Below are 12,675 nucleotides of genomic sequence, written 5' to 3' on the forward strand. Positions count from 1 at the left end.
CCCTGTGAGGTAGGTGGGGCTGAAAGAGTGTTACTAGCCCGAGGTCACCCAGCAGGCTTCATGTGTAGGAGTGGGGAAACAAACTCGGTTCATTGGATTAGAGTGCACCGCTCTTAACCACTACACCACAAATTTACGGTACTTCGATAAATGATTTGGGACAGTGGGGGTACACTGCTACGTATAGCTTGTTGTAAGTAGGATCCTGTTCTGTAATTTTTGCAACCCTTAATGTGTCAACATAACCACTTAAGCTGCGTTTCAATTCTGCCTTTTAGATTTCTGTTTGGTTCCCGACTTCTGCAATCCTAATGCGCTGTTGAAGAAGAAGAAGAGTTGGGTTTTATATGCCGACTTTCTCTACCACTTAAGGGAGACTCAAACCGGCTTACAATCACCTTCCCTTCCTCTCCCCACAATACACACTCTGTGGGGTAGGTGGGGCTGAGAGAGCTGTGACTACCCCAAGGTCACCCAGCTGGCTTCATGTGTAGGAGTGGGGAAACCAACCCAGTTCACCAGATTAGCGTCTGCTGCTCATGAGGAGGAGTGGGGAATCAAACCCGGTTGTCCAGATCAAAGTCCACCGCTCCACACCACCGCTCTTAACCACTACACCACTCATTATTAGAATCATGGAAGGGACCACCAGGGTCATCTAGTCCAACCCCCACCACAGTGCAGGAAATACACAACTACCTGCCCCCCACATCCCCAGTGACCCCCACTCCATGCCCAGAAGATGGCCAAGATGCCCTCCCTCTCATAATCTGCCTAAGGTCATAGAATCAGCATTGCTGACAGATGGCCATCTAGCCTCTTCTTAAAAACCTCCAGGGAAGGAGCGCTCACCACCTCCCAAGGAAGCCTGTTCCACTGAGGAACCGCTCTAACTGTTAGAAAATTCTTCCTAATGTCTAGACAGAAATTCTTCTGATTTAATTTCAACCCGTTGGTTCTGAGGCAACAGAAGGTCGGACCTTCTGGGGCAACAGAAAACAACTCAGCACCATCCTCTATATGACAGCCCTTCAAGTACTTAAAGTCGGTTATCATCTCCCCTCTCAGCCTTCTCCTCTGCATGCTAAACATACCCAGCTCCTTCAACCTTTCCTCATAGGACTTGGTCTCCAGACCCCTCACCATCTTTGTTGCCCTCCTCTGGACACGTTCCAGCTTGTCTACATCCTTCTGAAACTGTGATGCCCAAAACTGAACACAATACTCTAGGTGAGGTCTAACCAGAGCAGAGTAAAGCGATACCATCACTTCACGTGATCTGGACACTATATTAGGAATACTGGGGTCACTGTGCAGAGGCAGATAATGGCAAACCACCTCTGTTATTTTCTTGCCTTGAAAACCCTATGTGGTTGCTATAAATTTGCTGAGACTTGACGGCCAGAAAAAGCCTCTGTGGGAACACACCAGTTGGAAAGGTAAGAGGGTGTCTGTTGCCTGCCTACCTACTGTTTCTATCTGAAGAAAAGAGATACAAAGACTACTAACAATGTCATGCTAAGACTGCAGCAATAGGTTAGTACAATGTAGTACTAATGGTGCAGCAGCCTCCAAAATGTAGCTTCGACACCCCAGGATCGTTTGGCCTTCTGTTTCTTTCTAGCATTTAAAGCAGGCGTCTTGGCTATAATTATAACTGGCTGGCTAATTATTCCACCCCCGTGCTTCTTCATGATTTTGAGGCATTTTAGAAAGAAATTCCAGTAATCCCCTTTGAATGTGAATGCTTTTTTAAAAAAAAGATCACAAGATCACTTTAACACTGGTTACAAACTCACACATTCACCCAAATAGGCTCCCTTGACACACACATGCCCCTCTGCATACACCTCAGCTGCTCTACACAGATCACAACTCAGCGAGGAAAAGTGCATGCCTACTAACGATCACTCTCTTGCCTTAGAATTAAGCTTAGATGTGTGCTCAGAAGGATGTCATTCTAAGGAAAACTTCCTGAATCATTATGTCTCACTAAACTCAGTAAGCCCTGATCTGGATGGCCCAGGCTAGCCCAATCTCATCAGATCGCGGAAGCTAAGCAGGGTCGGCCCTGGTTAATCTTGGATGGGAGACCACCAAAGATGACCAGGGTCGCCACGTGGAGGCAGGCAATGGCAAACCATCTCTGCTTGTCTCTTGCCCTGAAAACCCTACAGGGTTGCCGTAAGTTGGCTGTGACTTGACGGCTCTTCCCACCACCACAAAACTCAGAGGGACGCGCACAGAATCACATTGCACGGGCAATCACTTTAAGGTTCGATGCTTTCAAAGTGTCTCTCTCTGCTCTCCTTGCCTGCCTCTTAGAACCATAGACCTGGAAAACACCACCAGGGTCATCTATGTCAAGAGGTTGAGGCCTCTCAATTTCTTGGAGTGTGTTATTTCTTTGGTTCAGGCCTAGGAGGCCTATGAGTTTTGTGCTGTTAGGATTTTGGAGCAGTAAAATAGTTTCACTTTGAAAACTGCTTTTGTGGAGGGAGAAAGGTAAGCCCCAGCTGGTGCTAGTTAACCTCTCCCCTTTCTGGAATGCAAGGCCATGCCTTGCCCTAGTAGTTAATCTGTCAGCCATCATGACAATGTCCAGGTAGTTCTGTAAGCTTCCTCACCTGAACACATCACTTAAGGAGTCAGCATTTCTGACCAAGCGATTAATTACCAGCTAAGTGCTTTCGTTTTCTCAATTGGTTTCTATGAGCTCATCCTTTTGAGAAAACGAATATAAGGACAGCAACCCTAAACGAACTATGCATGCTTTGGGGTACAGCAGGAGAGCTGTGCTGGCTGCATCACAACCCATTTGATTTTGGCCCTTGAGGGGGAAACTTTGGTCAAGTTGACCTGCTTGGAGAAACCTTTGGACAACCTTTTTAAACTCTTGAATGCTGGAAGCATCTTTGGAACTTGGTAACTATAAACCTGATACAAGAAACCTTTGCCAATCCTTTTGAACCAAAAAGGCTTTTGAATGTATTAGCTAGCTATGATAAATAGTTTATTATTTTCTTGCTTGAAACTTCATGACTTTTTCCTTCCTGTAAACCAGCATAACTTTGATAAATAAATTTAGCCTTTAAATGGACTATGTCTTTTGATTTTGGGATTCTAAGCCTAAATTCTAAGTGCCTTGTTTGAGTGAATATAAAACCACCTACCAAAAACCTAAGACATTTTGGGAGTGTAATCTTTCCCTGGCAGGCCTCTACCTTGCAGGGTAAGCGTTGCACTTAATTTTGGAGTGAGTTGGGAGAGGATTGCCCTTATCTTCTCCCTGGAGCTCAATCTTTTGAAAGGGCTGGTGGCAGCTACTCCTTGGACTTGGGGCGAAAGCCTGGAGTTCAAGGTTTTGTCTTTTGGAAAACCTTTGACCAAACCAAAGCAGCCTTCAACTGGTGGAGACAGGTTGGGGAGCTCTTTGACAATCTAGTCCAACCCCCTGCACAATGCAAGACATTCACAACTACCTCCCCCCCACACCCCCAGTGACCCCTACTCCACACCCAGAAGATGGCCAAAAAAACACAAAACCCTTCCAGGATCCCTGGCCAATCTGGCCTGGAGGAAAATTTCTTCCTGACCCCAAAGTGGCGATCGGCTCTACCCTGGACATGTAAGAAAAAGCCATGACAGCCAAACACTGATGCAAACCTTCCTGCCCTCCCTCTCATGATCTGCCTAAGGTCATAGAATCAGCATTGCTGACAGATGGCCATCTAGCCTCTGCTTAAAAACCTCCAGGGAAGGAGAGCTCACCCCCTCCCAAGGAAGCCTGTTCCACTGAGGAACAGCTCTAACTGTTAGTAAGTTCTTCCTAATGTTTAGCCGAAAACTCTTTTAATTCAACCTGTTGGTTCTGGTCCGACCTTCTGGGGCAACAGAAAACAACTCGGCACCATCCTCTACATGGCAGCCCTTCAAGTACTTGAAGATGGTTGCCTTATCACCTCTCAGTCGTCTCCTCTCCAGGCTTACACCCGCCTCCCCAGAATACCAAGGCGGCCCTCATGGGCCACGACTACCCATCCTCAGGGAGGGAAGCCTCTGCTGTCACTTCACCTGTGCAGAGAAGCACCAGGAAAGAGAGATGTGCAGTGGAGAAGAGATAGGAAGGGCTGTAGCTCGGTGGGAGAACATCTGCTTGGCATGCAGAAGGCCCCAGGTTCAATCCCCAGCATCTCCAGTTCAAAAAAGCAGGTAGGATGTGACGTGAAACACCTTGGAGAGCCTTGATGGGCTGATAGTCTGATTCCACGCAAGGCGGCTTCATATGTCTTCAACCGTTCAAGGCTGAGGTTACTAGAACATGATCACAAGGGGATCACATACCTGGAACTTTCACTGGGGGCGGGGGAAGAGAAGCACCTGGGGAAACATCATTCTGTGCTGCTGCGCGCCACACCTCCAGACACTGCTTCACAGAAGAGAAGCAGCAGCCAACACAAAGTTTCAGCACACGAAGCAGGGGTAGAACGTGCAGTTCAAGCCTGAACGCTTCAGTGCACGAACCAGCCCTTGTGCCTCTCTCCCTTGACAGGTGGCACTTGGACTGCAAGGAGGGCTTCCAGGTCCCCCTGGGTACTGGCAGGGGATGGGGAGGGTAGGATGGCCTGATCCAGATTGGGAAATTCCTGGAGATTTGGGGGCGGAGCTTGGGGAGGGCAGGAGTCTCAGTGGGGTACAATGCCACAGAGTCCGCCCTCCAAAGCATCCATTTTCTCCAGGGGAACCTCTCTAGTCTGGAGATGTGGTGTAATTCAAGGGGAATCCCTTGTTCCCGCCCGGAAGCTGGCATCCCTAACTGTAAGCCCCTCGAGGAAGGAACTGGTCTCCGTACTTTGGCTAGGCACTGAACTACCACATACGCACAAAGAGGTAGATAAAATTAACAGGAAACGTGTTTGGCTTTGTCCCTAAGAGGTCTGGTAACTGATTGGAATTTTCCCTTCCCATAACACAGGAAAACATCAAGGAAGCCAGCAGGATGTGCTGAACCTTGAACGTGGCCCAAGATTTTAACGTTAACTCTGACAAGCAAGAAGGCAGCTTTTCTCTGCGACCCCGAAGCACATAGCCGGCTTCCTCCGGACCCAAAACGAAGGCGACAGAACAAGCCGGAGGACAGAGTGAGATCAGCGAGAGAGAGACAGCGCTCAGAAGCTGGGAGGGAAACTCACAGGTCAGACTGTGTCAGTTTCTCATTCCACTCTCCAAGTTTCTCGGAGGTTTTCATATAGCTAGGAACAAAAACCTGGGGATCAATTACACTCTCCCCCCCAAAAAATGGAAGTCCTGTCGCCAGTAGGTAACTGTTTAAGTCAAAGCAGCCCACAGCGAGGGGGTGGATCTGGGTCGTGCCCCCCGCTGGAGACAGGAAAACGCCACTAAATTTTAGATCTTTAGCTATACATCATCCTCGGCTTTTCCCCCATCTGACAAAGAACAATTTGTAGTTTTAAATTCACAACCTGCCTCTGGGCAAAAGCACCATTATAAAGATAAAATAAATCAAGCTGTCAAGCGGGATACATGGAGCAGAATGCAGACCGTAAAGCTAATTCCTAGTTACATCTGTTGAATCTGGCAAAGGAGAGAAGTCCAGGCAGAATTGCTGTTTTTTTAAGCACATGTTAGTTTTGATTCAGTCTCCCAGACAGTTAAGGGCACGGGCTGCAATCCAGAGGAACAGCCCTTCGCACCCAAGCAGGTCTGTCCCAGTCACCAAAGCACCCTTTGACCTAAATCAGGCCTATCCGCCATGAGCGGCAGTTTCTAAGCCAAGAGAAAGGGAACATTCAGGGTCATGTTGCCTAGCTAGGATATCGCCTCTCTCTTAAAGGGCAGGGAGTTCACTGTTCCCATTTCTTTTTCTCAGAAAGAGCCTCGCTAGGACACCGTTCTTTATATAGGTACATTGTTTATACAAACACCTACGCATTGGAGACTTGGACGTCGTGCCAGCTCTTCGAGAGGTTTTGCTTCAGCCCATCCAAGGGGGTCAAGCCCAGCTTCCTTTTCAGCTCCCCACAGTGTCTCTCTTTGGCAGCCAGCACCTGGCGCAGGGTGCCAATTTCTTCTTCCACCTGCAAGAGAAGCATCTGGGATTAGAGGAGCCCAGGGATTGCAGGAGCAAGCAGAGATGGGATACATGGGGAAGAGCAGCAGCATTGGTCCAGCTTGGTGTAGTGGTTAAGAGCGGTGGTTTGGAGTGGTGGAGTCTGATCTGGAGAACCGGGTTTGATTCCCCGCTCTTCCACATGAGCAGCGGAGGCTAATCTGTAGAACTGGGTTGGTTTCCCCTCTCCTGCACATGAAGCCAGATGGGTGACCTTGGGCTATTCACAGCTCTTAGAGCTCTCTCAGCCCCACCTACCTCACAGGGCGTTTGCTGTGGGGTGGGGAAGGTGATTGTAAGCTAAGGTAACAGTGGACCATCTACTACAGGGGTCCTCAACGTGGTGCCCACGGGCACCACAGGCACCTTTCCTGGTCTCCCTCCCCCAAGTGCTTTTAGAAAGAGGGCAGGGCTAGGTGGAGCTTTTTGCCTAGCAGGGCTTCTGATTGGTTGTGCAGATTAAAAGGCAATGCTATTGAACAGTGTTTCTGCCTGAAATGTTGAAGAGGTGCTACTCCATGCCCAGAGAGAGAGAGACCCCTACTCCATGGCCAGAAGATGGCAAAAAGCCCTCCAGGATCCCTGGCCAATCTGGTCTGGAGGAAAGTTGCTTCCTGACCCCCAATTAGCGATTGGCATGTGTGACTGGCTCAAGGTCAGCCAGCAGGCTTCATGTGGAGGAGCAGGGAATCAAACCCAGTTCTCCAGATTAGCATCGGCTGCTCACAAGGAGGAGTGGGGAATCAAACCCGGTTCTCCAGATTAAGAGTCCACCGCTCTTTACCACTACACCTTACATCGAGACCAGCTCCTTTACCTTGGCTAGCTCCGCTCTTAACTCCTCTTCCTCAGCTTCGGTGAGCCCGTTGTAGGCAGCGGGCCTCGGAGGGGGGGCCACAGCGCTGGCGTTATCCACAGGAACATCCGTCATCGTATCAGACAGCAGACCTTTGTTGGGAGAGTTAAGGTTGATATCTGTTACGGACAAGAAGCAGAACGGGGGAGAAAAGAGTAAGCAGCTAAACAGCGAAGCGTTGTTAGTTCTGCAGGCGTTCTTTACACAGAGAGAAAGGGGAACGGAAACTCCCAACCGAGTTCTACCCTATGACTCTGACAGAAGCAGAGAACTTGCATATCAATCAGTCGACCTTTATTGGCATATAGCATATCAAAAGCCCCAGATGCAGCAACCCAGCTAATTTTCTACACTGCTGGTGGACAATGCCCAAAAGTTAGTTCATTTTAGGACAAGATCTTGTGAGAGACAGAATTAATCACTCAATACAAAGTCCCTCATGATGCCTTAACTGTCCTACTAGAATAATTTGATATACAACAACTCTCTGCCCGAAAAAAGGGAACTGATTTCAATACTGCTACTGGTAGCAAAATTTCTGATTGCCTCGTACTGGAAAAAAGCAAAGATGCCTTCTACTGGGCAGTGGTATGAGAAGGTGTGGAACCTTTTAATTTTAGATAAAATATCTTCACAACTCAAAGCAGCAAATAACTTGCCTTACTCTACAAACTTTTAAAATAGATGTCTTCCTTTTCTAGAATATGTGGGAAAGGGGGCATCACGAAGTAATCAATGCCCACAAAACTATCATATGATTTGTATTTATTAAGTTATGCTAAGTGAATACAACAAATGGCATGATTTTTTTTAATTTATTACTCAAATGGCCCATACATATTACAACGAAAGTGCTACACAGTTTGCAAACACAATACCTATAAAACGTGAAAGTTTAGTTCTGATGCACTACAAAAGGTGAAGGAGGGGGAAGAAAAAAGATAAGACAAAATGTTAACTATGTGGAACAGCTTGTAGTCATAACTAAAGGAGCTGGCCAGGACAGACGACCACTAATAGTTTTTAGTAAGGGAATTAAAATACTGTTTGCAAACAAATTGTATGATTTCTGTAAAAGGTACTGATGTATAATACTGGAACATATATTGGAACCAAGTATTGAAACACCTCGACTGTACGATGCTGTTGTTATATTTTTATTTTGTTGTGGTTGCTATTATAAAATAAACTTAAAATAAAGATTTTTTTTTTAAAGCCACAGATGGGCAATCAGTATTCTAACAGGCAACACTGAACACACATGAAGCTGCTTTCTACTGAATCAGACCCTCGGTCCATCAAAGTCAGTATTGTCAACTCAGACCGGCAGCGGCTCTCCAGGGTCTCAGGCAGGGGTCTTTCACATCACCTACTTGCCTAGTCCCTTTAACTAGAGATGCTGGGGATTGAACCTGGGACCTTCTGTTTGCTAAGCAGGTGCTCTACAAACTGAGCCACAGCCCCTCCCCAAAAAGGGTTTCACTGGGAGCATACATTAAGCCCCCACCCCATGCTGACACAGTAGGGAATGAGGTGCTCTTCAGACTGACAGTCTCTTGGATCGAAGCTGTGTGTGTGTGTTAAGTGCCGTCAAGTCGCTTCCGACTCATGGCGACCCTATGAATGAAAGTCCTCCAAAATGTCCTATCTTTGACAGCCTTGCTCAGATCTTGCAAATTGAAGGCTGTGGCTTCCTTTATTGAGTCAATCCATCTCTTGTTGGGTCTTCCTCTTTTCCTGCTGCCCTCTACTTTTCCTAACATTACGGTCTTTTCCAGTGACTCTTGTCGTCTCATGACGTGACCAAAATACGACAGCCTCAGTTTAGTCATTTTAGCTTCTAGGGTCAGTTCAGGCTTGATTTGATCTAGAACCCACTGATTTGTTTTTTTTGGCAGTCCACGGAATCCGTAACACTCTCCTCCAACACCACATTTCAAAGGAATCTATTTTCTTCCTATCAGCTTTCTTTACTGTCCAGCTTTCACACCCATACATAGTAATAGGGAATATGATGGCATGAATTAATCTAGTCTTGGTGGCCAGAGTCACATCCTTACACTTCAAAATATTTTCTAGCTCCTTCATGGCTGCCCTTCCCAGTCTCAATCTCCTTCTAATTTCTTGGCTGCAGTCTCCCTTTTGGTTGATGGTGGAGCCAAGGAATAGAAAGTCTTGAACAATTTCAATTTCCTCATTGTCAACCCTAAAGTTGTGTAATTCTCCTGTAGTCATTACTTTTGTTTTCTTGATGTTCAGCTGTAGTCCTGCTTTGGCACTTTCTCTTTTAACTTTCAGCAATAGTTGTTTCAAATCTTCACTATTTTCTGCCAATAATGTAGTGTCATCAGCATATCTCAAATTATTAATGTTCCTCCCTCCAATTTTCACTCCACCTTCATCTAAATCTAATCCAGCTTTCCTAATTATATGTTCTGCATATAGATTGAAGAGATAGGGAGATAAAATACATCCTTGTCTGACACCTTTGCCAATTGGAAACCATTCCGTTTCTCCATATTCTGTTCTAACTGAGGCCTCTTGTCCAGAGTACAGGTTGCGCATCAAAACGAACAGATGTTGTGGCACACCCATTTCCTTTAAAACCAGCCATAGCTTTTCATGATCCACACAGTCAAAAGCTTTGCTGTAATCTATGAAACACAAGCTGATTTTCTTCTGAAATTCTCTCGTACGCTCCAGTAACCAGCGTATATTTGCAATATGATCTCTAGTGCCTCTTCCTTTTCTGAAACCAGCTTGAACATCAGGCATTTCTCGTTCCATATATGGTAGCAGCCTTTGCTGTAAGATTTTGAGCATCACTTTACTTGCATGAGAAATTAATGCAATGGTCCGATAGTTGTTGCAATCTTTGATGTCTCCTTTCTTGGGAATTGGAATGTAAATGGATTGTTTCCAGTCTGTGGGCCATTGTTTTGTTTTCCATATCTGTTGGCATATTCTTGTCAAGATTTTGATGGACTCCGTTTCTGTGGCTTGGAATAGCTCTATTGATATCCCATCTGCTCCTGGTGATTTGTTTCTCCCGATTGCTCTCAATGCAGCTTTCACTTCACTTTCTAAAACTGTAGGTTCTTCTTCAAAAGATTCTTCTTGGAAAGAATCTTTTATCCTTTCATCTCTTCTGTATAGTTCTTCAGTGTATTGTTCCCACCTTTTCTTTATTTTGTCCTGTTCAGTTAATGTATTTCCATGCTGATCTTTCAGCATGCCTAACCGTGCTTTAAATTTCCCTTTGATTTCTTGGATCTTGTGGAACAGATCTCTTGTTCTTCCTTTTTTTGTTGTTCTCTTCTATTTCTTTACACTGGTTATTATAATAGGTCTCTTTGTCTCTACGTGCTAGTCGCTGGAACGTTGCACTTAGACTTTTGATTCTATTTCTGTCACCTTCTACTTTTGCTTCTCGAAGCTACTTCAAACCATTTCGTACCCCACGAAGCAGCAAACCCAGGTTTGCCGACGAAAGTACCACCAAAAAGGAACCACAGCCAACCCAGGCCCTCTTGAAGGCACGGCTACACAAGACCGCTGGTTTCACGCTCAATTTTAGGTGAGAGAATTAACCCCCCCACTCCCAAGGGGTTCAATCAAGGGGGAAGGAGAGTTCACAGTTTTGTGGCTTCCTTGGAAAACAGTGGAATAGATATGCGGCGTATAAATGAATAAAGCAAAAAGAACCAGAGCTGATGGCATCAGAGCCGATGACCAGCAAACAGGACTAAAATCATTCCGGAGGAGGAGGAGAAGGAGTTGGTTTTTATATGCCGACTTTCTCTACCACTTATGGGAGTCAAACTGCTTACAATCACCTTGCCTTCCCCGCAACAGACACCCTGTGAGGTAGGTGGGGCTGAGAGAGCTGTGACTAGCCCAAGGTCACCCAGCTGGCTTCTTGCGTAGGAGTGGGAAAACAAATCCAGTTCACCAGATTAGCCTCCGCCGCTCATGTGGAAGAGTGGGGAATCAAACCCGATTCTCCAGATCAGAGTCCACCGCTCCAAACCACAGCTCTTAACCACTACACCACGCTGGCTCTCAGACTTCCTTCCCCCCAAAACACTGTAAGGACGGCCTCCAAGGATTATAAACTGCCTGCCTTTCACCAGAATGAACTCGCTGTACTTTCTCCTTGTTTACAATTCACAGGACTGCCCCAGGACTTTCCATAATAATTCCAGAGGGACGGCTGTGTTTGTAGGCTGCAGCAAACTAGAAACAAGAGTCCTCTAGCAGCGTATTAAAGACTTAACAGCATTTATTCCGGCGTGAACTTCATGAGGCAGAACACACTTCAGATGCTTATGGGAAGCAAATCATTTTGGAACGTTTTGTCACAAAAAATCATGGCAGTGGGTGAGCTCTTTGGACTAGAGTGCGTGCCACCCCAGTAACGTACATGAGCAGATCGCCAATGCCAGTAGTACCCAGAGCCAACCAGCCTACTCCAAGACAGAGCCATAACAACAGATCGCTACTGGCTGTCACTTGCAGCTTCACAAGAACACGTGAAGCTGCCTTATACTGAATCAGACCTTTGGTCCATCGAAGTCAGTATTGTCTATTCAGACCGGCAGCGGCTCTCCAGGGTCTCAGGCTGAGGTCTTTCACATCATCCTACTTGCCTAGTCCCTTTAACTGGAGATGCCGGGGATTGAACCTGGGACCTTCTGCATGCGAAGCAGATGCTCTACCATTGAGCCACAGCCCCTGACCTTCAATCAGTTCAAGGCATCATCCTTGGCTGACAGCCTCTCACAGATTAGCATATTTCCTCTGTCAGAGATGAGTGGGGACACACCTTTCCTCACAGACAGACCGCACCCTCCAACTCAAAACGCCTTCTCAGCAACAGTGGAACATCCAATAGAGACACAAGCCCAGGAACCAACTGCAACAAACCTAGATGCCAACTTTTTCCCCAATACACATTTAGGCAGTGTTGTTATGGAAACTAGTAAGATGGGCTCATCTACCTGCACATCATTCTATTTAATATATGCCATTGTGTGCCGAAAATGTCCTTCTGCACTGAAGAAGTTGGTTTTTATATGCCGACTTTCTCTACCACTTAAGGCAGAATCAAACCAGCTTACAATCACCTTCCCTTCCCCTCCCCACAACAGACACCCTGTGAGATAGCTGGGGCTGAGAGAGCTGTGACTAGCCCAAGGTCACCCAGCTGGCTTCATGTGGAGGAGTGGGGAATCAAACCTGGTTCTCCAGATCAGACTTCACCGCTCCAAACCACTGTTCTTAACCACCACTACACCACGCTGTTCTTAACCACTACAACATGGGCCAGTTCTTATGTGAGAGGACCAATGAACACAAAGGTCACATGAGAAAATGCAACATTCAGAAGCCCGTGGGGGAGCATTTTTATCTTCCTGGATGTACTGTTGCGGATTTACTGTTATACAGAGGAAGGAAAACACAACACAAAAGTGCTGAATTAGCAATTAGGAAGAATTTTCTAACATTTGGAGCGGTTCCTCAGTGGAACAGACTTCCTCGGGAGGTGGTGAGCTCTCCTTCCCTGGCGGTTTTTAAGCAGAGGCTAGATGGCCATCTGTCAGCAATGCTGATTCTATTACCTTAGGCAGATCATGAGAGGGAGGGCATCTTGGCCAACTTCTGGGCATGGAGTAGGGGTCACTGGGGA

General features: G+C 46.6%; 1 protein-coding gene and 1 non-coding gene across 6 annotated transcripts in view; both read right to left on the reverse strand.

Moving 5' to 3' along the window:
• Positions 1-12,675, reverse strand: part of TPD52L2 (TPD52 like 2) — a 33,569-nt gene that overhangs the window by 17,359 nt on the left and 3,535 nt on the right. For all 5 annotated transcript variants that reach the window (XM_056845301.1, XM_056845305.1, XM_056845303.1 and 2 more), the window contains exons 2-3: positions 6,948-7,105; positions 5,950-6,098 (exon numbers count right to left, since the gene is read on the reverse strand). In XM_056845301.1, coding sequence (XP_056701279.1) covers positions 5,950-6,098; positions 6,948-7,105 — 307 coding nt within the window. The remainder of the gene's footprint in view (positions 1-5,949; positions 6,099-6,947; positions 7,106-12,675) is intronic.
• Positions 11,650-11,721, reverse strand: TRNAA-CGC (transfer RNA alanine (anticodon CGC)). Its single transcript has one exon. It is a non-coding gene; the product is annotated as a tRNA-Ala (tRNA).

Source organism: Euleptes europaea, chromosome 2 (assembly GCF_029931775.1).
Source record: "Euleptes europaea isolate rEulEur1 chromosome 2, rEulEur1.hap1, whole genome shotgun sequence".
Lineage (NCBI taxonomy): Eukaryota > Metazoa > Chordata > Lepidosauria > Squamata > Sphaerodactylidae > Euleptes > Euleptes europaea.